This window comes from Lacerta agilis, chromosome 5, assembly GCF_009819535.1.
Source record: "Lacerta agilis isolate rLacAgi1 chromosome 5, rLacAgi1.pri, whole genome shotgun sequence".
NCBI classification, from domain to species: domain Eukaryota; kingdom Metazoa; phylum Chordata; class Lepidosauria; order Squamata; family Lacertidae; genus Lacerta; species Lacerta agilis.
Genome location: NC_046316.1, coordinates 95,815,455 through 95,841,959, shown reverse-complemented (window position 1 = coordinate 95,841,959; position 26,505 = coordinate 95,815,455). Strand labels below are relative to the sequence as shown.

At 52.0% G+C, this 26,505-nt stretch overlaps 1 protein-coding gene across 2 annotated transcripts; it reads right to left on the bottom strand.

Moving 5' to 3' along the window:
* Positions 1 to 630: 630 nt before the first annotated feature.
* LOC117047630 (melanotransferrin-like) lies at positions 631 to 24,566 on the bottom strand. Of its 2 annotated transcripts, XM_033150980.1 has the most exons (16): positions 22,567 to 22,763; positions 18,626 to 18,780; positions 16,741 to 16,840; positions 15,967 to 16,149; positions 15,151 to 15,307; positions 14,489 to 14,556; positions 13,828 to 14,018; positions 13,093 to 13,273; positions 11,998 to 12,149; positions 7,762 to 7,858; positions 6,750 to 6,944; positions 5,900 to 6,056; positions 5,422 to 5,489; positions 5,150 to 5,337; positions 2,518 to 2,713; positions 631 to 1,196 (listed from the first exon to the last, which is right to left on the bottom strand). In XM_033150980.1, the coding sequence occupies exons 1-16, from the start codon at positions 22,613 to 22,615 to the stop codon at positions 1,132 to 1,134; spliced, it is 2,202 nt and encodes a 733-aa protein (XP_033006871.1). In that variant the 5' UTR covers positions 22,616 to 22,763; the 3' UTR covers positions 631 to 1,131. The 2 variants fall into 2 exon arrangements, with proteins under 2 accessions (XP_033006871.1, XP_033006872.1); XM_033150981.1 differs by lacking the exons at positions 18,626 to 18,780; positions 22,567 to 22,763 and adding an exon at positions 24,465 to 24,566.
* Between the last annotated feature and the right edge of the window lie 1,939 nt (positions 24,567 to 26,505).

Genomic DNA, 26,505 nt, shown 5'->3' with positions numbered 1-26,505 from the left:
TCTTTTTCAGACTGTTCATTTGCACCCAGGTGAGTTTTTCCAGCCCAAGAGACATGACAGGTATGGCTGACTTCTCATGTTACTAAGGTTTGCTCTTATTGTTGCTGCAAAATCCTGGAAGCTTCAGTTACTTACCTTTGTCTCCCTTCATGATAGCTACTGCAGGCATTTACTAAGAGGTTTTGCCCTTTTGTTGCTTACGGAACTGGAGGGCTCTTTGGCACTGGATTTCTAGGTGCTGCAACATATTAGCAAGATAGGCAGGGCTGGAAAATGCCTTCCTTGCCACCACCTCTGTCTCCTGTTTATTCTGTTCATAGCCTGCTTTTTTATCCATAGCGGGACTCTCAAGGGAGTTAATAAATACAGTAATTGTGTTAGTCTACAAAAAGATTGACACAGTGACGCTCTTCAAGCAATCAGCAGGAAGACATGCAGCTCCCAGCACACCCCCTGCCTCCTCCCAGCACACCTGAGCCCAGGGCTATAGCTGGGGGCAGACAAGGGGGGGAGAGAGAGCCATTTATGGATCTCTGGATGCAGAGCCAAGTCCACAAAAAGGGGCTGCAGTCAGACACCACAAGGAACCCTGGCTAGTCTTGGAGGGGAGGAGACAAGTCCAGGTCCCCCCCCCCCCCGGCTCACCTACTCCAAGGTTGTGAGGAGCAAACTGGAAGCTTTGCTTCTTTTACTTAAGCACAGTTGAGGATGTGGCTATTTTAAAATTTGCTTTGTTGAAACAAGTCTGCTTCATAAGCCATCGCTTGGAGTTAACTTGTTTCAAACAAATGTCGGTTTTGAATAACCAGTATGTCAGTTCTGAACGACATTATAATTAACTAAAATGGTAAGAAAAAGCTTCTGAGCCCGCTGCCCCCCCCCCCGGTCTGTGCCAGAGAAGGAGAAAGGAAGGCTAATGCAGGAGCCCTGGAGAGGCCAGGCTTGTTCCCACCACAATGAAAATGCTTTAGCAACCATCGTTTGTGGTCTGAGGAAAAAGGAAGGCCCAGCATGCTCCACTTCTTCTAGATGGATCAGGCCAGCTGATTTGATTGGTTTGTTGACTTTGTGGTGGTGATCCATGTTGCAGCTGCCTTTTGCCTCATGGCATGTTGACATTCAGCCAATGGATCACGAACAGCAGAATCCAGCAAGACTTGTCATCAGCAGCAAGAGGAAGACATTCACTGACAAAGCTGGAATGAAACATAGGGACATAAAGATAGAAGAAGGGCCTGCAGGACCAACAACCTGCTCTGACAGGGGCCAAGTGGAAGCTGGTAGGAAGCCCAGAAGCAGGACCTGCATTTAATAGCACTGGTCGCATTTGGGATTCAGAGGCAAACTGCTTCCCACAGTGGAGGCAGAGCAGAGCCATCAGGGCAAGGAGCCATTCACCCTCCATGAATTTGTTGAATCCTCACTGCCTCCAGTGGGAGGGAGTTCCAGAGTTTAACTACGCTGTATGAAGAAGGATTTTCTTTTTGTCCTGAATCTCACAACACTCAGTTTCATTGGATGTCTACAAGTTTCAGTGTTGGGAGAGAGGAAAAAAGCTTCCCCATGCCATGCATCATTTTATAAACTTCCAAGTCAATTGATAAAGTAAGTTATGGTTTATGTTAAAATTTGTAAAGGTTTTTTTTCTTGGTGAAAAATTAATAAAAAATATTTTAAAAGCAAACAAACTTCTGTGGTACATGGAAGGCGTGGGAATCACGGTGTTCCACAGAACCTTTGAGGCCCAGATATATGCAGGGACAAGGATGCCTATCCTCCCCCAGTGTGGTGTAGTGGTTAAGAGCGGTAGACTCGTAATCTGGGGAACCGGGTTCGTGTCTCCACTCCTCCACATGCAGCTGGTGGGTGACCTTGGGCTAGTCACACTTCTCTGAAGTCTCTCAGCCCCACTCACCTCACAGAGTGTTTGTTGTGGGGGAGGAAGGGAAAGGAGACTGTTAGCCGCTTTGAGACTCCTTCGGGTAGTGAAAAGCGGGATATCAAATCCAAACTCTTCTTCTCACTCCTCCAGATTGGTGAGGGGGGGGCAGTCTCTTTCCTCTCAGCTCAGTGCTAGGATTGGGATATGAATTGCTCCCTTTCCCCTCCCCACTAGGGACCCTCAGACGTAGCCAGGCACATTCATTAACAAAAAATCACTTATGCTTTTAAAAGGACATTGTTTCGATGATGTTTTTGCACCCCAGGCTCCTTTGGGAGAAAGAGTGGGATATAAGTTGAATGAAAGTAATGATAATATACTTAGAAGTGGCAGAAATGGACAAATCAACTGAACCGATTCAATGGAGAGCAGGGAGGCTGTGACATATTCACTGTCCTGTTTTGTTGATTATTGGAATGACAGAAATGGAAATGTCTTATAATAAACTAGTATGCTGGTATGGAGGGGACCCACACAAAGACACAGGAGGTGATGGATACAGTCCATGGGTCACTTCTCTCTGCTGCAGGGACAGGAGAGAGGGGGGGGGAGTCCATGGGGCTCCTCAGACTCACCTGCGCCAGAGCACTGGGAAGCCCTCAGGCCCTGCAGGGCCTCCACAAATGGCTCCCCCAGCCAGGAGATGGCCGTCCTCTTCTCCCCAACTGGCACAATGGCAATTGTGGAGTCCCTGAAGATCAAATCTTTCCCTTTGAAGGCTGCAGAATTGAACATTTGGAATCCATTTTCATTGTGGTCGCCAAAGAAGTCCTGAAAGTCAAGCAGAGGTCCCTGGTTACATCCAGGAGCGCCTCTCCTTTTGGGGCGAGGGGGGGCCTGAGGAGCTGCTGCCTGCCAGAGTTTGCAGAGAGCAGGCAGGGGGAGGAAGAGCCGCCTTGTGATTCCCAGCACCAGAGCAGGGAGAAGCAAGAAGTTTGCTACACCGGGTTCCCTTGTTTGGCTCACTATTAACTTAATTCCAAAAGGTGAATCTGCTTAGAAATTATGCTTCACAACTAGATGGGCTAGAAGAAACTGGGGGAGCTCTGACCTTAAGCAAGCACTGGCTGATTGCTCTGTCACTGCCATTGTAGTGCTATAATGCTTACACCATTTTAAAATGATACTGTACTAAAAATTACTATACTGCATTGCTTTAAGTTTTGTTTTCCTCTAACTTCAAAATGCCATTATTTTCTGAGAAGACAATAACATGCTTTCAGTGCAGCTTTGTACACCAATAAATCGCTTTCCATTATCATATTGAGTGTGGCCATTTAGGGATGTTTTTAATGTTCGGTGTTTTTTGTGTTTAAACCCAGCCGGATGGGCAGGGCAAAATAAACAAATTCTTCTTCTTCTTCTTCTTCTTCTTCTTCTTCTTCTTCTTCTTCTTCTTCTTCTTCTTCTTCTTCTCTTCCTCCTCCTCCTCCTCCTCCTCTACTGGAGGACCCAGTGAAGATTTGTGCGCCAACCAGGAACTGCTTAGGTAAGCAACTAACACTTTTAGTGGGATTCCTTTTTGTGATCTTATTGAGTGTTGTGTTCATTACTTTTTGTTGTCTGCATTTTAAACTCTGTTTTAAAATTAATTTCATGTAAAAAAAACCCAGAGAGGTTCAGATCATATTCTGAGGATCATATTTTTGAATGAGACAATTTATACTTTTCAAACATTCCACAAGTGCTGGAAATATAGATGGTTAGTTTTGCTAGCTTTTTGCTTTGTAGCATCACAGATGGACCTAATCTGTACTCCTGAATCACAGATTTGTCTTCACTCGCCTGGAGGCTCCTGGGCCACCTCCAGACCAAGAATCCTTCCCACTCACAGCCTGCAGTGCTGCTATAAATATTTGCTCAAGGAAGAAGCCGAGTCTGCTGAGCTGCCAGGGATGGGTGACGCTGTAGCGCTCTGATTCCTTGGATTTTTCCATGAAAGTTTAAACATAACAAACAACTACGCTCTAAACCTTCCAGCAACAGCCTTTGCATTGTTCACCCCCCCCCAAAAAAAAATCATTCGCCTGCCCCTTCTCCATTACTGAAACCTTTTCCTGATTTTATTTTCATTTCATGCTGACGGCACCTAGATGCCCATTTAATATTTCCATGCTTGCGGCTTATAAAAACAAGTCTTAGCAAAAGCCAAGCCTGGCTACTGAGAAATGCTGCTGCTTGGTTGTTCCACAATCCTGCTGTGATCATGTTGATCCCATTCTCATTTCTTGTTCACTTGCGTCCAGAAGTTAAGCACAGTCTGGGATGGCCTACCTAGCAGGGATGATATAGTCTTGGATTTCCTGCACTGCCAGGTGGTTGGACTAGATAACCCTTGAGGTCCCTTCCAACTCTATGGTGGCAAGTGGGGTGGAAGGGGTGGGGAGTTTCCTATGAGGGTTCATTGTTGGAAACAGGGTTGTGAAAGTGCATTAAAACCAAGCCCACTAATCTCTGGAACAGGATGCGTGGATGGTAGAAGGCGGCTTCATTTACACCCTGCCTTTTTGTTTGATCCAGACCCACAAGGGGAGTGAATACAAATAGAGCAGCTCAACACAGCAGCAACAGTAAGGGCTTTAACGCTCTGTTGGAGCATTTATTTTGCCTCAGAACTTTCCCCACGAAAACCCACTCTTTAGTGCTCAGTCAGAGCAAATGTCCATTGGGGTTTTCTTTGGATTGCCCTTTGCTCCAATTGAGCTTTAAAGAGTGGGGTTTTTTTGGGGGGGAGGCTGCAGAGCAAAAAGGGGGGTGGCTCTTGGACACAGAGCATTAAATTGTGGACCACGCCTGCAAAGAGCAGAGGAAAGGGAAGTGTGGATAAGCCCCGAGTTCAAATAAACCAGCAACAGAATAAACTACCTAAACCATGTGAAAACCAAACAGACTTTTGCAGGGATCCAAGAACTAGCAGGGACCCCCGCTGTCTGATCTTGCATTCCCCCCACAGGGGTGTCGGGGCCCCTCCTGAGAGCACCAGGCTCCTTACTGCCAGCCTGGCCTCTGAGGGCAGAATCACCAGAGGAAATGCAGACAGAGGGAGTGCCCGGCAGTGCTGGATCAGGCCAAGGGGCCCCACCTCCCACTGGCCACCCATGTGCCCAACAGGAAGCACAGCAGTGAGAGAAAGGAGCACCCTCAGGAGGGTGAAGATGGCGATGGTGCCCTCTTGTGTTTTCTCTCTTCTAAGCGACAAACTGGTACCTGTGCAATGTTCAGAAGTCCAAAAACAGCCAAAGCATTTGTGTCTGGGTGGACCATGATGGCGTGGGCGGGCACCTGTCCCCAATGACAGTGGGCAAACTGGCTAACTTCCGCACGGGCACCATTTGGGCACAAGAGCTGGAAATCCCCCGAGCGCAGCTGGGAGGCCCAGGAGTCCATGTTGTTCCCTGGAAGGACAAAAGTGCTCAGAGAGTGGTTTCAAGGAGAAGGAGGGAGGGAGGGCTCATAAAAGACAGGAGTGGGCAACATACCATCTGTGTTTTCAAAGACTGTGGAGTGCTTGACAAAGGCCACATTGCCATGATCCTCAGCTAAACACCTGCAAAGAGCACAAAGAGGTTGACAGCAAGTGTGAAGCAGATGGCAGAAGGACCTCCAGCAGCAGCAAAGCAAGGTATGGACTCCCCCCCCCCCAGGAGTGGAATGGCCAGCCATGAGCTTTGGCTGATGTGAACAGCTTCCATGGTTGGTTTTGTGGATGTGTGCTGAGAGGAACCAAGTATACCCCCCCCCTTTTCTGTACTGAAAACACCCTTCCCTGCTGCAATCAGTGCCATCTGACTTGGACAACACATGTGCCGCTCTATCTCAGGGAATGCCCCATGCTCACACGCCAAGAGTCTCTCCCCAGAGCCTTCCAGGTGGCAAGCAAGAGGAAAGACCCCTTCTCTCTCCTGCCAGGTACTTGAGGCTCTGGCCAGCTGGCACCCCCCTGCCAGTCCCCATTACCTGAAGGCTCCAGCGTGGCCATAGTAACGTTCTTGGCTGCTGGCATTGCACTTGTGGCTGCCACTGAGGTCCCCAATGCAGAGCTCACACAGGCTGTCCGGGTAGCCGTCTCCCCGTGCCCCAGGAACGCAGCTGGCGGAGAAGAAGGCGCTCACCGCTGGAATGAGAGGAGGAGGGCGAAGCTGGGCATGGCCCTGATGAGCCCATGAGGGTGAGGTTCAGCAAGGCCAGGAGGAGCCCCAAGAACAGCTGGGCACTTGGAAAGAGGGGCCTTGCCCTGCCTGGATGCATGAGGCTTCAACAGGTCCCAGATGAGCCAGGATGAGGGCAGAGCTTTGGGCCAAAGTTCTCATAAGCCAAACTCTGATTCAACTGAGTGGCTGGTGGGCACAAGGGCAGAGTCCCTGCTAGGCATGCAGAAGGTCCCCGGCGCAACCCCAGGCAGCAGCTCCAGGAAGAGCCGGATAAGACTCCCTGCCTGAGACCAGGAGTGTACTGTACTAGATGACCCCAGGGGTCCCTTCCATCTCCATAATTCTATGGTGCCGTGAGACTCCGGAGGGCGAGTTCTGTTGTAAGCATAGGCAAGGCTGGGGGGGGGGATCATTGGCTGGCTTCAGTATCAGGTGGCTTCCTCTGTTGGGTCAGAGGGAGCTTCAGCACCTGTGTTACCTGGCCTGGTGGTGGTGGTCCCATGATCACCCCCGGGGGGGCAGCCACATGCAGGAGCTGGGAGAAGGGGGGTTAAGGGCCCCTCCACCCATTGCTCCCCATTCTCTCTCTCTCTCTCTCTCTCTCTCTCTCTCTCCAGCAGAATCTGTGTGTGCAGCCCCCCTCCTGCCCCCCTTACCTTTGGGGATGTTGCAGTCCTGAGGACGAATGAAGCCCTTCTTCAGCAGGAGGCCAACGGGCATCTTCCACCCAGCCATCGTCCCATAACCTGCGTGGCAGGACTTCCTTCCTTGCAGCTCATAGATGGTGAAGGCGTCATCAGCCACCCGCCTCACAAGGGCCACTGCGTAGTAGGTGCTGGTGGTGTCCTCGTCTGGGGGGGGGAGCACAAAAGAAACCCTGAGCCCCCTCCTTTAGCTGTTTAAAAAGGGGTCTCTAAAACAGAGCAGCATTTTGGACAAGAGCTTGAAACGAAGGGGTCAAGAAAACAAGGGGCACCACAGAGGCACAGAGATAATTTCTGTTTAGACAGCGGAGCCCTCCCCCCCCCCAACACACATGCTTCCCTCCTTGGGTCCTCCTTGTTCAATGGCTGTTGTCTTAGAGGAAAGAGGAAGAGCTGGGCAAGCACTGGCAGCCAAAGTGCCCCCCCCAAAGCACAGTATGAGACTGGCAAGGCAAGCCCCTGCCCCAGTCGGGGTTACAGGTGGGCAACCCCAGCTCTTGTAGGACTCCTCTCTTGTCCTCCCTGGCTAAACCTTCTGGGGCCAACATGGCCCAGGAACCTTACGGGTTGCCCACAACTGACCTCAGGGGAGCCCAGGCTGCCCCAGCATGAAGGCCGGAAGGAAGCCCTTGGCTTGTGAGCCCCACGCGGCAAGAGAGCAAGGGGGAAAGGAGCGTGGTGGGTCTCCTGTCTCCTTGAAGATCAGCACTTGAGCAGAGTCTGAACCAGAAAGCTGAGGCCTCCAGACTCTTTGCTGCTTTGCTGCCAATCACCAATTGCCCCACGGACCTTTGCGCTTAGGGGCCCCTCGCTGGAGGCCTGGACAGGTCCTTGGAGAATCCCTTGGTTCAGCTCTGTGGTGTTCAGCTGGGCAGTGGCCACGTTTGTGGGCACTGAGTCGCCAGCCGGCTGGCCACAAAGCAGCTTGCACACAAGAGGCCTTCAGTCCTGCCAGCCTCCTCACCTGCGTAATGCTCGCCAGCAGCCGGCACCAGGCCGTACGTCTCCCCGGCTGTGTAAATATCCTCTCCGGCCAGAGACACAACGTCCATGTCTCTGTTCTGAAAGGAAATCAAAACATCCTTTTAAGACCCGGCTGAGTCACACGGGGGTGGGTTGGGGGGAAGCAGAGGTGCCTGTCTGCTCCAATGCCTGTCCCCAAATGGCCCCCTTCTGCACTGTCCTGTCTTGCTCACAGGTTACAGAAGGAGATAGAATCCTAGAGTTGGAAGAGACCACAAGGGCCATCCAGTCCAACCCCCTGCCAAGCAGGAAACACCATCAAAGCATTCCTGACAGATGGCTGTCAAGCCTCCGCTTAAAGACCTCCAAAGGAGACTCCACCACACTCCTTGGCAGCAAATTCCACTGTTGAACAGCTCTTACTGTCAGGAAGTTCTTCCTAATGTTTAGGTGGAATCTTCTTTCTTGTAGTTTGAATCCATTGCCCCGTGTCCGCTTCTCTGGAGCAGCAGAAAACAACCTTTCTCCCTCCTCTATGTGACATCCTTTTATATATTTGAACATGGCGATCATATCACCCCTTAACCTTCTCTTCTCCAGGCTAAACATACCCAGCTCCTTAAGCCGTTCCTCATAAGGCATCGTTTCCAGGCCTTGGACCATTTTGGTTGCCCTCCTCTGGACACGTTCCAGCTTGTCAGTATCCTTCTTGCACTGTGGTGCCCAGAACTGGACACAGTATTCCAGGTGAGGTCTGACCAGAGCGGAATACAGTGGTACTATTACTTCCCTTGATCTAGATGCTATGCTCCTATTGATGCAGCCCAGAATTGAATTGGCTTTTTCAGCTGCTGCATCACACTGTTGACTCATGTCAAGTTTATGGTCTACCAAGACTCCTAGATCCTTTTCACATGTACTGCTCTCAAGCCAGGTGTCACCCATCCTGTATTTGTGCCTTTCATTCCCCCCCCCAAGTGTAGTACTTTACATTTCTCCATGTTAAAATTCATCTTGTTTGCTTTGGCCCAGTTCTCTAATCTGTTACGGTCATTTTGAAGTGTGATCCTGTCCTCTGGGGTATTAGCCACCCCTCCCAATTTGGTGTCATCTACAAACTTGATCAGGATGCTTTCAAGCCCATCATCCAAGTCATTGATAAAGATGTTGAATAAGACTGGGCCCAAGACAGAACCCTGTGGCAGGATGAAGAGGAGCCATTGATGAGCACCCTTTGAGTTTCGTCAGTCAGCCAGTTACAAATCCACTGAATAGTAGCATTGTCTAGCCCACATTTTACCAGCTTCTTTACAAGAATATCATGGGGCACCTTGTCAAAGGCCTTGCTGAAATCAAGATAGGCTACATCCACAGCGTTCCCTTCATCTACCAGGCTTGTAATTCTGTCAAAAAATGGGATCAGATTGGTCTGATATGACTTATTTTTAAGAAACCCATGCTGACTTTTAGTGATCACAGCGTTCCTTTCTAGGTGCTCACAGACTGTTTGCTTAATGATCTGCTCTAGAATCTTTCCTGGTATTGATGTCAGGCTGACTGGGTGGTAATTGTTGAGGTCCTCTCTTTTCCCCTTTTTGAAAATAGGGACAACATTTGCCTCCTCCAGTCTGCTGGGACTTCACCTGTTCTCCAGGAATTCTCAAAGATTACTGCCAGTGGTTCTGAAATCACCTCTGCCAGTTCTTTTAATACTCTTGGATGTAGTTCATCTGGCCCTGGATACTTGAATACATCTAAACTAGCCAAGTATTCTTGTATTGCCTCCTTACTTATTCTGGGCTGTGTTTCCCCTGCTGAATCATCTGCTCCATATTCTTCAGGTCGGGCATTGTTTTCTTTCTTGGAGAAGACTGAGGCAAAGATGGCATTGAGGAGTTCTGCCCTTTCTCTGCCCCCTGTTCGCATTTCACCATCTTCTCCTCTAAGTGACCCCACTGTTTCCTTGTTCTTCCTTTTGCTACAGACATACCCATAAAAGCCCTTTTTATTGCTTTTAACCTCTCTAGCAAGCCTGAGTTCATTCTGTGCTTTAGCTTTTCTGACTTTGTCTCTACACGTGCTGGCTATTTGTTTGAATTCCTCTCTGGTGATTTCCCCCTTTTTCCATTTTTTGTACATATCCCTTTTAAATCTTAAATCAGTTAAAAGTTCTTTAGATAGCCACCCTGGCTTCTTTAGGCACCTTCCATGTTTTTGTCTCTTTGGTACTGCTTGAAGTTGTGCTTTTAATATCTCCCTTTTAACAAACTCCCATCCATCATGAACTCCCTTCCCTTTTAGTATTACTGACCATGGGATCACACCCAGCGTTTCCCTAAATTTTCTGAAGTCGGCTTTCTTAAAGTCTAGAATTTGAGTCTTAGTATGCTTGGTTGCTCCTTTCCGCTGTATAATAAACTCCAGAAGAGCATGATCACTCCTACCTAATGATCCTGCCACTTCTACCCCACTTACCAAGTCATCACTATTGGTTAAGACCAGATCTAAAATGGCTGATTCTCTTGTTGCTTCTCCCACTTTCTGGACAATGAAATTGTCTGCAAGGCCAGTGAGGATGCAGAGGGGCAGGCTGAGACCCAAAGGTGATGGCCAGCAGGAGATGGCAAGGAGAAGCCAGTGCAGCAAGCCCTCCTGTGGCCTGGTGGTCTGTTCCCCGCCAGCACCCGCAGCTGCCCTTCCAGATAAGTGACAGCCATCCTTCCCTCTGACCCACCTCGGCATGGCTGCCTGATAGCTTTGCTCAGGCCCAGATGCTCCCAGAGAGATGCACATCCCTCTGCTTCACTCCATCTCCACTGCCCTTGGGCTAAGGAGGGCTCCCTGAGCACAAGCCGTGAATTCCAGATTCTCAGTCTGAAATCACATGGCACATGCTAGGAAGAACTTCAAGAGGGTAAGAGCCATTGGACGGTGGAATGGACTTCCTCAGAAGGTGGTGTTTTGAGCAGAGGTTGGATGGCCATCTGTCATGGATGCTTTCAGCTGAGATTCCTGCACTGAAGGGGGTGGACTAGATGACCCTCAGGGGTCCTTCCAATGCTACAATTCTAGGATTCTAAGTGCCCAAAGGACCACCTCGGTGCCCATGCAACTCTGCCAGGCTGTGAAGGTAATACTAGCCAGAGGCTCTTCTCTGGATGCCAATCCCCCCCCCCCCAGCTCACTGCCCAGACCTCCACCCTGGGATTCATGTCTTGTATTGGTTTTGATAGGTGCAGGTTTTGTGAAATTTTTAATGTTGTTATTTGGCTGCTGGTCGCTATTTTGAATGAATATGGCAAAGGGCTGGCATGGCTTCCTCTAGTAGCTCTGGTGCTCCTGGTAAGGTGAGAGGCATTTGCACCTGGAGGGATGTGCTTGGGAGGCTGTGCGTCCACATGGCGCCACCCCCAATGGAAGAGGAGCAGGGAGGAGAAGAAAGGCCCCAACTGCCCAGTGCTTCAGGGCCACTGCAAACTCTGTCAGCCAAGGCACCAATTCTGCTGGTGTCCAGGCGCCTATTTGGATGCGGAGAACAGGAAGGAGCAGGTGCAATGAGCTGGCTCCCCCTGCCTGCCCCCCATGGCCAGAACAAACTCTTGGCTCCCATGGCCAGTTGCCCTGGTACTGGGGGGGGGGATCAAGCCCCATCCATCACCAAGGGCAGGAAGAGGGGGCAGTTGCAACTCCTCTGCCCAGCCAGGGCCACAGGGAGAGAAGAGCAGAAGCAGGGCCTGGCAGAGGATCCTGTGCAGCTGCCTCCCCTTCCCAGCACTGTCTGCCCTGACTGGCAGACATGGCTCTCCAGGGCTTTGGGGTGAGGCCCTCCCACAGCCCCACCTGGAGTTGCATGCAGAGCCCTGAGCTGCTGCCCTTCCCCTTCTGACCATTTCCCAGCCCCCTGCACCCCCACTTCTCCCTCCTGCCTTTTCTCAACTTGGAGCAGTGCCTCTCTCTCCCCCCCCCCTTCAGTTGTCCTGAGCTGCTTTGGGAGACAATATTTGCCTGGAAAGCAGAATGAAAATATAAAAAGAGATAGAATATAACACTACCACCCCATGCAGCCTAGTCAAAGAGCCTTCTGCCTGCCTGGCAAGGACCCTGGAATGAGACCCCTCCCCATCTCCCTGATGGTCACCTGAGGTCTGCCCAGGTGCCCCTGGACCCTGCCCTGCCAGCAGAGGGCAGCAGCAGCAGCAGCAGCCCCCAGGCTAACCCCCCACGCTGGGCACCACACCTGGATGCACTCCATGCACTGCTCGGGACTCTCCGCCGAAACACACTGCAGCTCTGGCTTCAGCTGCTTGTCCTTGAAGGCCGCGGCCATCTGGCTACATTTCCAGATCTCCTCTGTAGACAAGACGCACCAGCGCAGGAACGGAGGCAGCCCTGCAGCCCCAGAGAAAAGAGCGTGAGGGCTGAGAACATGGCAGACCCACAGCAGGCGCAGCTCCCAGGCAAGCAAGTGATGGGTCTGCAAATCCCACGCTGAGGGTGGCATGACTGAGATCCTGGGGGTCCTTGTGCAAAGACGCTGAGAAGAAACTCAGTGCATGCCACGAGGGGGAAAAGAAAAGCTAGCTGCAAATGCACTCTTCTCAGAAAAAAACAAAATAAAAAATTCTTTCCAGTAGCACCTTAGAGACCAACTAAGTTTGTTCTTGGTATGAGCTTTCGTGTGCATGCACACTTCTTCAGATACACTCTTCTCAGAAAGGCTGCCATCAGGCAGGTAAGGGGAACCTGTGCCCTTCCTGATGTTGTGGGACTCTAACACTCATCAGAAACACCTGGAGGGCCAGAATGTGGGGGTCAGAGCACCTGGAAACACATGGACCTTGGGTGGGAAAGGTTCAGGAAAGGGTCAGAGGGGAGCAGCCACTGCCTTACGAGGGAAGATTGCAGTGCTGGGGACTTCTCTTTAAACTAGAAAGTCCCAGAGGCAAGGAAGAGGCAGCATGATAGACATTTATAAAATTCTGCCTGGCATTGAGAAAGTGGAGAGAGAGAAAGTTTCCTCCCTCTCTCCTAACACTAGAACTGGTGGACCCCACCTGAAGCTGAACATTGGAAGACTCCGGACAGATAAGAGGAAGCCCTTCTTCACACAGCGCAGAATTCCCCTGTGGAACTCCCTCCCACAAGAGGCAGCTCTCACCACGAAGCCTCCTGGCTAGTTTGCCTGCCCAGCCCCATTGCTGACCCTCTGCCCAGCCCTTGTGGCTCTTTCTCTCCCACCCGACTCCCAGTGCCTCCCCTCCACCCAGGGGCTGATTCTGAGATAAAGGAGCCACCGCTCTTCCTTCGAGAGACAACCCCAAGATGCCCATACTTGTAGGGTCACAGTCCAGCCCCCGCACAACATGCATGTACTCTTCCCCCAGCCAGGCCTGGGAGGACTGCCCCACGATGGGGACCAGCTCCATGGTGGAGTCTTTGAAGAGAAGGTTTTTTCCATCATAGGCTGAAGAGTCAAACATCTGGAAATCAGCACCTTCGGTGTTAAACCTTTGCTGCAACGATGACAGAAAAGGAAGTCCCGGTTAGGAAACTTGGCTATTCTTAACACCACAATAGTCCCAAAGTCTGCAATTGAGTGAGAAGAGCCCAGAGAAGTGCAAGGCCCAGGACCAGCTCGGCATCCCGCCTTCCTTTCCATCTCTGCAGAGCAGGTGATGTTGGGGAGATGCAGCAGGCCGTGGGGGTGGGGTGGGGGGCTAGCTGGTGCCCACAAAAGCCTGGAGAGAGTTATACCAAGAAAGCCTCTTTGCAGCTCTGGATTTCTGTCAGCCACAGGTGCTGGAGCTGCAGGAGCCAAAGCCGATTTCATTGCCCATCAGAAAAAGTGGCACATGCTCTGCAGCAGCTGAAAGCAGAGGTGCCCTTCTAGGGAGGATAGGTGGTGCCACCACCCAGGAGAGCCTGCAAGGCAAGTCCTGCCGGGCCTCTACGCTCTGCCGCCATGGCTGCTGAGGAAAGAGCCCCAAGGGGTTCTGGGGTGGGGCACCCCTCATCTCCAGTCAGGCCAGCAGCTGAAGCAGAGGCCGGGGAGGCCAGAGGGACTCACTTGGCCCTGGTTGAGCAGCTGAAAGACGAGGCTGGCATTCGTGTCCTCCCTGGCCACCACGGCGTGCGCAGGGACACGGGCCAAGTGGCAGGACCGCCACTCCGTCACTGCCGCTCTGCTGCCGTCCCGGCAAAGGAGCTGGAAGTCCGTGGCCTGAAGCCCCGGCTGGGCCCACGAGGGGGGAGCTTGGCCTGGAAGGAAGAGCAGAGCAGAGCACAGGCAGTGACCCACAGAGGCCGGGGACAGCTCCCCTCCTTGCTCAGTCAGCCTGCAAACCAGGACTCCCAAAGGCACCACTGAAAGGGAGACCACAGGAAACTGTGCCAAGCTGAGCAGTTTTGTCACACTTCTTGCTTCATGCCCTTTGCGATCCATTTATTTTAAAAACCGCCCCAGGAGAACCATTAGCAGAAAGGCCCTTGTGCCTTCCCCAGGTGAGGTTTCCCTTCTCACCTCCTGACCCATAAATCCAATGTTGTTGAATGAAGAATTCAACTCCTGGAAAGGGGAATTAGTGCCCCCCTCTTCTGTCCCTCTCCCAGCACCTGCACATGTCTAAATCTCCAGCAGAGCTCCACCCCACCCCTGGCTGGTGGTCTCACCCAAGAGGCCACCGCCCCCCGCCCCCCCCCCCCAGCAGAAGCTGCACAGGCTGACTCACCCTCGGTGGCTTCGGCGACTGTGCTGTGCTTCACAAAGGCCACCTCCCCTGCTCCCTCCACCAGGCACCTGAGGGGAAACAGAGGCATAGTCAAGGCCCAACAATGGCTGCAGAAGCACAGCGCAGTGAGAAGCTTTTGGCCACTGCTCCCAGGAGGACTCTGAGTGAGGATCCTGCCCCAAGCCTGCCTCTGCCCACCCCACTGCCTCAGCCCTAAACAAGTGGGGCAAGAAGTCAGAGATGCCCATCTGCATGGGAGCAGAGAGTGGGGAGACCCTTTGTGCAAAGGGCAGTGTCAGCCTGAGTTTCCTCTGGTTTATTGCTGTAGATCATCAGGACATGAGTTGGCATAACTTAATATGGCAGGATATCCCCATTATGAACTTTCTTGACTCTGGTACTAGTCTGATCTCAAAGACATGTCCTGGAAGACATTGAAGAGCATACGTAAATCTAGGCAGCATGAAAAACTAAACAACACCTGAGTGATTTCCACTTTAGTGCAGGGTTTGCTGCCTGCCTCAGTTGTAATGCTGCTGCCTGAAGCAGCATTGATATATTCTGTTACTTTCATGTCATATAATAAGCCAAGCTTTCTTTATTCCTCAGCATTCATAGATTTCCAGGGGAATGGGCCCCGCTCTCTTGTCCCCCAAAGGTACCTGAAGGCGCCCATATAGTCATAATATTCCTCGTTGGGGCTCAGCTCACATTTTCCCTGGCCGGCCCCGTCTCCTTTGCAGAGCGCACAGAGGTTAGCTGGGTAGCCGTTTCCACTGGCTCCAGGGACGCAGCTGGCACTGAAATAGTTGCCCACCGCTGGAAAAGAAGGAGGAGTGAGGGGCTGGACCCACAAGCCAGGACAGAGCAGCTGGAGAAGCAGTCAAGGCTGGAAGGAGCTCTCAACACAAGGAGGGACAGCCCTCCCACTAGCCAAGAGAGCCCCCCTGGCCCAGCTCAAGGGACACACCTGCGCAGCTCACAGCCAGCCAAGGAGCCAAAAAAGCCCCCCATGCACACACAACCCCAGTTCCCGCCTGTGCTGAGCACAAACCAAATGCTGGGGAGTGAGAGTCCTCTTCCGTGTGTGTGCAGCTGAGTACATCAGGACCCAACATGTTCAGGGCTCAGCAAGTGATGCTGTGTGCCTCCCCCAACCCCAACACACACACACACACACACACACACACAGGAACTGTGGGGTGGCAAGAGAATCCCCTCTCTCTGGGACTTTTGCAAAGCAAAGCAAGGCTCTGGACTTGGCAGTTGCAGAGAACATGGTCAAATTCTGCACACAAAAACCTCCTTTGGCAGGACATGGGGGTGTTTCTGTGCCAGTTGCAACCCAACCACAACCCCAGTCCAGAATATTACATAAATGTATGGACATCTGTGCAACTTCTCAGAGGAGCAGTTTGACTCTGTAATTCAGAAGCTGGTGGCAAGTCCTTAACCAGCCCTCTGCAGGCAGGTCTCACCTGCAGCTACCTCGCAGCCCATCACTGCCATCCGGCCGCTGTCACGAAGAAAGCCAATGGGGACGTTCCAGCCGGCCGTCCTGTTGATGCCCGTGTGGCATGATTTGGTCCCCAGCAAGCTGTCAATGGTCAAGCTGGAGTTTGCTCTCACAACAGCCACTGCGTAGTAGGACGTGCCAACATCTGCACAGGGATAGTGGGAAGGGAGCCTGTCAGTCTGAGGAAGGCCTTGCACCTCCAGGACCTCAGCAGGATGGCACCCTGGATACCAATGGAGCCCTGTCCAGTCTGCATGGGTTTTCATGCACACAAAGTCACTTGGCTCTTCCCCACATTTTGAACCGTGCTCAGTACTTGACTTGGCCTGCTGGAATCAACTGCTGTTGCAACCCCAGTATACAGGGAGGGGGTGTGTGGGAAGAGCCTTTGCCCAGGTGGGCAGATCCAGATCCAGTGAGTGAACTGGATTTGGCTCAGAGAGATCCTGCCTCCCAGTGCTGGCCATGCTGGGCTGAACTGGCCAGGTCACTTTCTCCACTGAGTTGCTCCACACAAAATGAAAAAAAATGGTGTTTTTCTTTCCACGTGAGTGTTGTGAGGCTGGATGCAAGGAAGATGGCTGGACATACAGATTATGTTTCTTGGTCCTGTGGCACTGATCTTCCCCCCAGCATCCATGTGTTATCAGCAGAAAAGGCATTTGCGGCACACAAGTGGAGCAGCTGCTGGGTCCCGCCTGAAAAGAGGGACGGACACTGGCAATAGCTCACTTACCTTGGCCATAGGCTTCTCCCACCACTGGCTTCAGGTTGTATTCCTTCCCAGCTTGATAAATGGTGCCGCCATCCACGGCTGCCACATCTGCCACACTTGCCTGTCAAGGAAACAGGAGTGCATTTTGGGTACCTGCTTGGCAGCCCCTTGGGAGGGGAGGGAGTTGCAGGCTCATGCCGAGAGACCCCCTCCGCCCAGCCCAGGCTCCCTCCTTCAAGAATTTGGTAAGGGGGTAACCATTTCCACCAGGCTTCCTCATAGCCCCCAGCCCCCAAGTTTCCCTGGGATCTCATTGAAGCTTCTGAAGGTAGTGTGAAGGTAGATAGGGACTCCAAGGAGAGCCATAAAGAGGTTGCAAACAGGGTGAATCCCACAGGAATGTTGCAGCACAGCCAAGCCACCAGGGAGGGAAGGAGGTGACCAAGGGGGAGCAGAAGAAACAAGGATTCAAAACATAAGACTGGAGGAAGAAACAAAGGCAAAGGCACTGTGCTCTGTACACCTGCCTGCTTGGCAATTAAGAGCAGCAGCTGGGAGGAAGAAGCCCGTCACTTGCCACTTTCTCCATCACAACGGCTGGGCAAGCCCATCTCCCAACCTCCCTGTCTCTCTGACAGCATCAGCAAAGTGCAGCCCAGCTGGCATCAGGTTGTCGGAAGGGGAAGCAGGGGCAGCCGCTGAGTGCTCAGGACACAAGCCCAGCACCCCCTCTTGCTGTGGTCCCCAGCAATTCCTAACACATCTATAGAATGGTACTGCCTGAGGCGCGGGTGGCGCTATGGTCTAAACCACTGAGCCTCTTGGGCTTGCCAATTGGAAGGTTGGCGGTTCGAATCCCTGCGATGGAGTGAGCTCCCATTGCTCTGTCCTAGCTCCTGCCGACCTAGCAGTTCAAAAGCATGCCAATGCAAGTAGATAGATAGGAAGAAATGGAGGCAGTGAGAGATTTTACTTTCTTGGGCTCCATGATCACTGCAGATGGTGACAGCAGTCACGAAATTAAAAGATGCCTGCTTCTTGGGAGGAAAGCAATGACAAACCTAGACAGCATCTTAAAAAGCAGAGATCTCACCTTGCTGACAAATGTCCGTATAGTTAAAGCTTTGGTTTTCCCAGTAGTAATGTACGGAAGTGAGAGCTGGACCATAAAGAAGACTGATCACCGAAGAATTGATGCTTTTGAATTATGGTGCTGGAGGAGACTCTTGAGAGTCCCATGGACTGCAAAAAGATCAAACTTATCCATCCTTAAAGAAATCAGCCCTGAGTTCTCACTGGAAGGACAGATCCTGAAGTTGAGGCTCCAGTACTTTGGCCACCTCATGAGAAGAGAAGACTCCCTAGAAAAGATCCTGATGTTGGGAAAGATGGAGGGCACAAGGAGAAGGGGATGACAGAGGACGAGATGGTGGGACAGTGTTCTCAAAGCTACTAACATGACTCTGACCAAACTGCAGGAGGCAGTGGAGGGCAGGAGTGCCTGGCGTGCTCTGGTCCATGGGGTCACGAAGAGTCGGACACGACTGAACAACAACAACAAAATAGGTACCGCTGTGGCAGGAAGGTAAATGGCATTTCTATGCACTCTGGCTTCCATCACGGTGTTCCGTTGCACCAGAAGCGGTTTAGTCTTGCTGGCCACATGACCCGGAAAGCTGTCTGTGGACAAACGCCAGCTCTCTCGGCCTGAAAGCGAGATGAGTGCCACAACCCCCGAGTTGCCTTTGACTGGACTTAACCATCCAGGGGTCCTTTACCTTTTTACTGCCTGAGAAAGAACAGACTCTACACCCGAGGGGACAGGCAGGGCCAGAACTTCCATCCAGTCATAGCCAGAAAAGTTTCCTCTCCTCCCCAATCCCAGACCCAAGCAAGTTAGACTTACATTGATCATCGACATGCAGTCGCTGGCTGAGACACCTTTCACACAAGTCAGCAGGGGTCGAATATTGGCCCTGAAGAAGGCTTTGCTCATGTCGCTGCACTTGGTAAGCTCTTTGTCGGAGACTGTGCACCAGTTCAGCTGGTCCAAGGCGAAGACTGAAAAGCACACACGTGCCAAGTGAGACAGGGAGGAACTGCTGGGGGTGAGCATCTGATCAGGGCCTGTTTGTGCCCCTGGGGATCACTGCTCTGGAAATACTCAAGGACCCATCAGGAGAGCCCTGCAGCAGCAGCTGGATCAGGCCAAAAGGGGCCCCACCTAGTCCAGCCCTGGGTCCCAAAGTGCAGCCTTCCTCTAGGACCTGAGCGAAAAGGCAGTGCTCCCCTAATACTAATAATTTTTTCTCCAGCCACTCTGGGTGGTTTCCAACAGAATATTAAAACAGGATAAAACATCAAACATTAAAAATTTCCCTAAACAGGGCTGCCCTCCTCTTGCTGACTTCAGCAACTGCCATCCAATGGCACAAGGCCTCCAACAGGGAAGAGAGAACACAGCCATCAGGGTCAGAAGCCACCGACAGCCGTCTTCTCCAGGAATGCGCCTATCTGTCTCCAAGGTGTCATTTCCGTTTGTCCATCCAGCCACGAGGGACTGTGCTGGGCCTCCCCAGAAGGGATCTCTGATCTCAGACACAGGGACCCCTGGGACAAGAGCCAAGCAGGGCCCTTTTGTCCAGCTTGGCCTGTTACCTGGGGGCAGAAGGGTGGGTGCTGTTTGTAAAGAGCAACGGTGGCTGTATCCTCAGTAGGGCTTTGCTGCTGCCACCCAGGGGCACAGGCCCACTCCCACCCTTTGCTTCTGAAATGGCTTCCTCAGTCAATTTCATGTGGTGAATATGTGGGAATGTTGAGGGATGTTGGAGAGGATATATTGTTTTAGATATCCTATCCCAACTTGCGTTTACAAGCTCGAGAATATCAGCAGAGCTAACATTCCCTTTTTACTTCATATGCGCAGCAGATAGTTTGCATAGACTCGCTAGAGTCATTAAAAACATTGTCCTGGTGTCTTCCCCTTTTTATCCCTCTTTCAATAAGACACTTCACAGTGTTTGGTAAAGTGTATAACGTTTACTTACAAGTAATCATCTAGTCACACAAGGATCCTAGAGGCAGGCTTAAAAGTTACTAAATAATATACATATGGTGACTTTCTCCTTTTGAGAGAAAGTCCCTCTTTTTACTTTTGGCCTAGTGCCAACGGTGTATTTTAATAATGCTGCTTTTAAACTGTCTTAGAGATCAACACGACAACTGACCAGCGACATGGAGACTCGGCATATACTACAGTTGGAAGCTCCCAACTGTAGAGTTCACTCCCAACTGTGGAGTTCCATATAAGGAAGTTGGGTTTGACTGCCCCTGTCCTTTTACATCCCACAGAATACAGGTGGAAATTGACCACCCAAGGTCACTTGTTCAGCCTCCAACTTTCCTCCTGATGTGGCAAATCCCAGCTGCCATCATGTGAGGTCATATTCAGTTGTCCAGCAGGAGAAAATGACCAGCAACATTTCTTCAGGTTCTCTTGATTATGGTAAAAATGATGATAGGAACTTGGTCCAAGTGGTGCTTGCAGGTCGTTCCATTTCTGTATCTTTCTGTGCCATCTTTGCAGAGAAGCCAAAAGCTGAGGCCCACCAGGTCCTTGCACCAAATGGACCAAGGATGAGCAAAGCCAAATCATTTCGTTTCTACATACATAATATCTCCTGGCTTTTTCCCTGACAGGATTCAAAGTGGCTCATTTCTTACAACTCAGCATTATGTGGATGGAGAACTAAAGCTCAGACTGCTGCCATTTCCACAAACAACATTCCCGTCAGCAGTATTAAAACTGGGGTGGGGCCCAAAGTTCTGGAGAAGAGGTGGGTGGCTTGGGGCATTTCTGCCATGGATGAGCAAAGAAGGGACCTTCTTGCCTTTTTCCCTCCTGAAATATCAGTTTTTGCTGCTGCCCTCAGCAGGATAGCTGAGCTCATGGCACCTCCTGGTCTCTGTCTATGGCCCAGCAGCCTCAAGTGCTTCTGAAACTCAAAGCTTGTAGCAGAATCTTGTAGTTCAGTACAATTCCGCCTGGCTTCAATTTAGCATGATCCTCCATTCCTTTTTCCCTTCCCTTTTCTATGAAGAAACCCTTCTGGGACCCCACATTTAAATTCTTCCCTGGTCTCCTTGCTGGCCCTAGCAGGACTAACTTGGCCAGTTAGCCCTGGCGATGCTACATTTATGTTGTACTTTATGCTGTTTTTAAGCTGTTTTTAAAGTCGTTTTTAATCAATGTTTTATATTTGTTGTTAGCTGCCCTGAGCCCGGTTTTTAAATTGGGAAGGGCAGGGTATAAATAAAAATTTATTATTATATTATTAATTTCCCCAACCTTCAATTTGCTCTTGTAAGACTCTGCTGAATGAGGTCAATACTGGTGGCATTATGCTGGAACAGAGAACTGCACACAAGGCAATGGCAATCCACCCTGACAGCTGCAAGGCCCTCCTTGGACCTCAACCTGCGTCTTACCCTCCCTAAGCTTGTTTTCCAGGCATCCTGGACGCCCGCTGCCTCTGTCCAAAGTGCATGACAGCTGCCCATAGCAATCAGTAGGATCAGCACTGAAACGCACCGCCTGGCCTTGCCCCGCAGGCGCCCTTTCCCATATTAGCCTGATCCTAGAAACATTTCTGAAGTCCTCAGGGGTCCATGCTGCGCCCATTGTACGCCACTGTCCTGGGAATTGTTAGAGGGACAGTGGAGCTGGACCTGTGTGGCTGGTTGGAGGCCAAGTGGCTGACCTGGCAGGACTGAGCAGCTGCCCCAACCGCTCTTCTTGGCCAGAGGGCCTCTCTTCCCTGGACGCCTAGGGAAGGACTCCTTTTGTCCAGCACACAGAAAACAAAAACTCTGAGATCTGGAACTCCTCTTTGGGACGGTTTGCGTCCGCCGTGTGGGCTCTGCCAGAATCCACACACCCCCTTTGGACCCCTTCTCTCTCTTCCTTCTTCACTCCTTTTTTATTCTTTCCTTTGATTACATGTCTGATCTCCTTAATGGTATTTTGAATTCAGCTGCTATTTGCTTTTTAGCTTAGTGTTTGGCTTCGTTACCTGTATTGTTACAAAAATTATTTAAAGATCAACCAACTGTGCATAAAGCAACAAGAACAGATTCCTGTCAGCAACTTTGCAGCTGTAGGACCGGCTGCAACTGCAAAGGCCATTTATTTGGGTTGGGGGTGTGGGGGGGTTTCTGGCCATCTCTCCCCTGCCCCGGCCAGCCAAGAAAACAGGCGATGTGGGACGACCATTTCCTCATTTACTGAGAGCTGCTTTTAAATGGCCAAGCTCCTGGAAGCCAAAGTCTACCCCAAAGCAGGAAGAGGGGCAGCTGCTGCCCTCGCCGGTCCTTTGCTCTTTGGACAGACCCTCCTCCCTGAGACTCACACAGCTGAACCAGAAAGGGAAAGTAAGGCTCTTAACCCCGACAGGGTGCTCTGCCAAGGAAGATTGGGATCGGGCCCTTGCCTCACGAGAGAGTATTGGTATTCCTGCCAAATGAACACTTGGGTCATCCTGTTTGGATCTGTGCAACAGCCAGAAGGGCCTGTTCCCTCACTGAGGTCCGATCCTGCTGGGCCAGAATCTCTGGGGCTGCTCCCTCCCAACTGCCCTGCAGTAGCTAGTAATTGGGCTAGAGAGAGGCTGTGGAAACCCCAAGAGTGGCAACCAGCCCTAAAAAGCCACGGGGTGCCTAAACCCACCATGAAAGGAAGAGGGGTCTTCTGGCCCAGGCCCTTCCCCCCACTTCCAGAATTCCCAAGAAGAAACTTCCTTCTCCATGGAATGTGACCCTCATCAGAGAAGAAAGAGTGTTTCAGCCTACCAGCTTGAAAGCAGAGCAGAAGGGCAGAAGGACGGGCGACGCTCTTCATGGTGGAGGAAGGGAGCTCTCTGGAAGCTGGTGCTCAGCCTTCCTCCTCTGGATTCGTCTGGAAAAGGAGGCAAGCGATGCCACCCTGCATGTCCCCACCTCCAGGGGGAGGGGGGAAGACTTTGGATCTGGCAAGGTGAATGACTGCCTTCAAGGAATCTCTCTCTCTCTCTCTCTCCCCCCCCCCCACCCATGAGACCTGGCAACCGGGACAACGGAGCTCACCTTTGCTTCACTACCACCTAGTGGCTGAGCCAATTAACAGCCCATGCAAAGGCAGGACAGCCTTACAGGGCGGCAGCCTGGAAGCTGCTGCAGCCTAATGGACTAGCAAGGACAGGAGGGGCTCCTGGGACCCCTGGGCAGCCTCCGCTTCTGCAGCAGATGCAGACAGAAAAACAGCAGGCAGGAGAGGCAGCAGCTACCAACCACCAGATGAGAAAGACAGGGGTGTAGCACCGGGGGTTCCAGGTGGAAAGCCAGCCTCTGCTTGCAGGAAATTAAGGCAGGTTCAGCAGGCGAGAAAGTGTGCAGAACAAGAGAAGGGGAAGGAAGTTCAACAGTACGGTAGCAGGAATCTCCTCTACCACATGATCCCAGATAGGCCGCGGATCCCCCACCCCACCCCCTGCTGCTTAAAAGCCTCCAGTAAAGGAGTCCATCACCTTCTGAGACAATCTGCCTCACGGCTGGCACCACCATGAAGGTCTTTGTGATGCCTAATTCTGTTCCTTGTGGTGTGAACCTGCTGGTCCATATCCTGCCCTCTGGGAAAAAGGAAACAAGCCCTTTGGGTGGCTTTCCTGGTGCTCTTAACCATCTCTCCCCCCCTCCTCATAGGACATTATTCAGCTGATGCTTCTTGCAACACCTTCCAGACTGTTGATACTCTTCTTAAACTTCTGTGCCCAGAATTAGACAATCTAGTTGACATCTAATCAAAATGAACAAATGGCACCATCAGGGCCGGTGCTAGGTTTTTTTCCGCCCTAGGCCAGATCACCTTCTGGTGCCCCCCCCCCCCATGCCGAAGGAAGGAAGGAAGGAAGGAAGGAAGGAAGGAAGGAAGGAAGGAAGGGTGAGAGAGAGAAGGAAGGGAGGGAGGGAGGGTGAGAGAGAGAGAGAGAGAGAGAAGGAAGGAAGGAAGGGCAGCCGGAGGGAGAGAGAGCGCGGCTAACAGAGAGAGAGAGAGGCGCGTGACTGTGTACAGTAGCCTGGAAGGGAGGTAGACAGCGGGGGGGGGGGAGGGAGCGAGCGAAGGAGAAAAAGGCCGAGGATGTGAGGCGGCAGTCGCCGGCAGTGCCCCGCCACCGGGCAAGGGCACAGAGGAACTCGCTTTCCTGGAAGGAGGGAGGGCTCACGCGGCGGGGGGCGGGGCATCCCTGGCTAAGCAATTAATCGGTGCTCCCGGAGAGCTGAAAGGCACTGCAATCTATGCCTTGAGTCGGGGGCATCAATCATTCAACCCGATCACGGCACTGAGGGCGCAGCTGAGAAAGGGGAAACTTTCCCCGCAGATGATTTAAGAAACCGAAGCCACAGCACAAGCTGGTGGGGAGTCTTGCTGGGCTATAGAAATCGTTGACCCAGGCGCGCCTGGCCAGGCTTGAATTACCATGGCGATGCGCCTGCCGTTTCTCCCTGCTGCTGCTGCTGCTGCACGCTGGCTGGGGGCAAGCGAGGCTGCTCCTGCCTGCCTCATGCCCTTGCTGCAATGAATGATGCGGGAGGAGGAGGAGGAGGAGGAGGCGGTGGCTGCCGGCGCTGCTGGGGCAAAGCACAAATCCACCGCAACTCCTCCAGTAGCAGCAGCAGCAGCAAGGAAAGCAGCTTTGCCTTGGTGAGCTTACATCACAATCCCGGCTCGGGCTGCTTCCCTCAGAGGGACCCGCGCGGATCCTCACGCCACCGCCGCCACCCGTCAGAGGGAGGGAGGCGCTCCCCCTCCCCGCGGCCGGGAGCCAGGGCGCGCAATGGTAAAGACTATGCTGCTGTTGCTGCGCCGGTGCTCTGAGCCTAAGCAGGTTTTGAACTCAACTTCCCAGGGATCTTGGTGCGCCTTTCATTCGGCTGCCCATGGGGGCGGGGGGAGGCCGCTGGTGGGGCCGTGCGGCTCTCCCCGCTTGCTGCGCTCAAAGACGGGGCTGGGCGGCCGGCTCGCAGCCTGCCCGGGAGCAGCATGGGCGGCAGCGGCTGGGCCCCCGGCATGCGAGCGCCCGCCCGCCCATCCACACATGAGGTGGGCGTACTTTGTGGCTCTGGGACACTGCCGCTTTAAGCCGTCATCTAAATGAGATCCACCAAATGAGGTCAAATGGACGAGACGGGGCTGCTGCCGTGCCGCTGGCGGAGCGGCACTGGGCGGCGGCGGGCGGGGCAGGCAGGCCAGCGCCCCCTCCATTTTGCCGCCCTAGGCGATTGCCTAGTTGGCCTAAATGGACGCACCGGCCCTGGGCACCATATGCCTCCTTACAGTCCAGGAGACTACACATCCATTAATGCAACCCAAAATTGCATCAGCCTTTCTTGCTGCTGCATTGCATGGCTGGCTCTACTCCTGAGTTGCTCATCCTGTTTGTGCATCTCACTCTTCCCACCTAAAAAGTAGAACTTTGACTTTCATCCTTGCTTTTAGTATTTTACTCTGCATTTGAATTGCTTTTAATTTTGGGTGGTTGGCAACCTTGGGGGCATTTTGAAAACTGGAATGTGTGGGGGATATTCTTAAAAGGTAAATACAATAGCAGCAGTCAGGATGGCAGGGACAGGATGTGTCCTGCCGAGCGACACATTCTTCAGCAGGTTTCAGGTGGGGATGAGACAAGCGGGTTGAGCCAAAAGGGGTTAAGATGGAGCTCCGGGGGGGGGGGGGAGCACCAGGCATGAAAGCAACAGTCAGAGGTGGGGTGGTGGTGGTCAGAGGGCACCCATTTGCTATACTGGGATACAAGGGCAGGGGAATAAAAGGGTGAGTAGCTCCAAAGTCCTCTGGGCAAGATGTAACTTCTGGAATTTCAGAATCCTATCTGAGGGAGCAGCTGTTGAAGGCCAGCAGGGACCCTAATCTACACTCTGGCACTGGGAACAAAAGTGCTGTGGGAAAAAAGTTGTATGGGCCACTGTGCACTATTTGCAAGGGAGTAACAGAAGCAGGAGAGGACTTTTGGGCTTCCAGAAAGTGAGATGGAGGCCTAGAGAGGCCCCTTTAGGCAGATCAGGCTACAGAGATCTTCTCTTCACACAAATTTGCAAGTGTTATCTTGTGGCTGGAAGGGATGGCATCTCCAAATCACCCAAGAGGAACAGAGCGACTGAAAGGTTCATTTACTCCTTCTCTTTCAAAACCAAGCAGGTGCTGTGCCCAATCCCCAGTTAAAGGCATGACTTTTGACATCATGGGAGCAACTTGCCTGATGGGTCTGTAGGCAAGGTCCAATTGGGACATTCTGCAGATGCGATGGGAAAGGAAGCAGGAGGGGAGCGTCTTCCTCTTGACTGCTCTGCGGTCTAACAGGAACTCCCGCAACTTAAAATGAATTTCAATAGGGACAAATGTCAGGTTCTGCACTTAGGCAGGAAGGACCAGATGCACAAATAAAAGATGGGGGACCCCTAGCTTACTTGCAGTACATGCGAAAAGGATCTAGGGGTCTTGGTGGAACACAAGCTTCACATGAGTCCACAGTCTGATGCAGCAGCAAAGAAAGCTAGTGCTATTCTAATAATAATAATAATAATAATAATAATAATAATAATAATAATAATAATAATAATAATTTCTTGGCTGGGTATTTTTAGGCTGCATCAACAGAAGTCTAGTGTCCAGATCAAGGGAAGTCAGTCTCACTCTATTCTGCCTTGGTGAGACAAACACCTGGAATCCAGTGTCCA

Coding starts and splice junctions, on each gene's coding strand:
- LOC117047630 (XM_033150980.1), bottom strand. CDS start 22,615: ATGAAGAGCGTCGCCCGTCCTTCTGCCCTTCTGCTCTGCTTTCAAGCT. Junction 18,781..22,566: donor TCTGCTCTGCTTTCAAGCTG/GTAGGCTGAAAC, acceptor TGTGCTTTTCAG/TCTTCGCCTTGGACCAGCTG. Junction 13,274..13,827: donor AGCTGCTCAACCAGGGCCAA/GTGAGTCCCTCT, acceptor TCATCGTTGCAG/CAAAGGTTTAACACCGAAGG.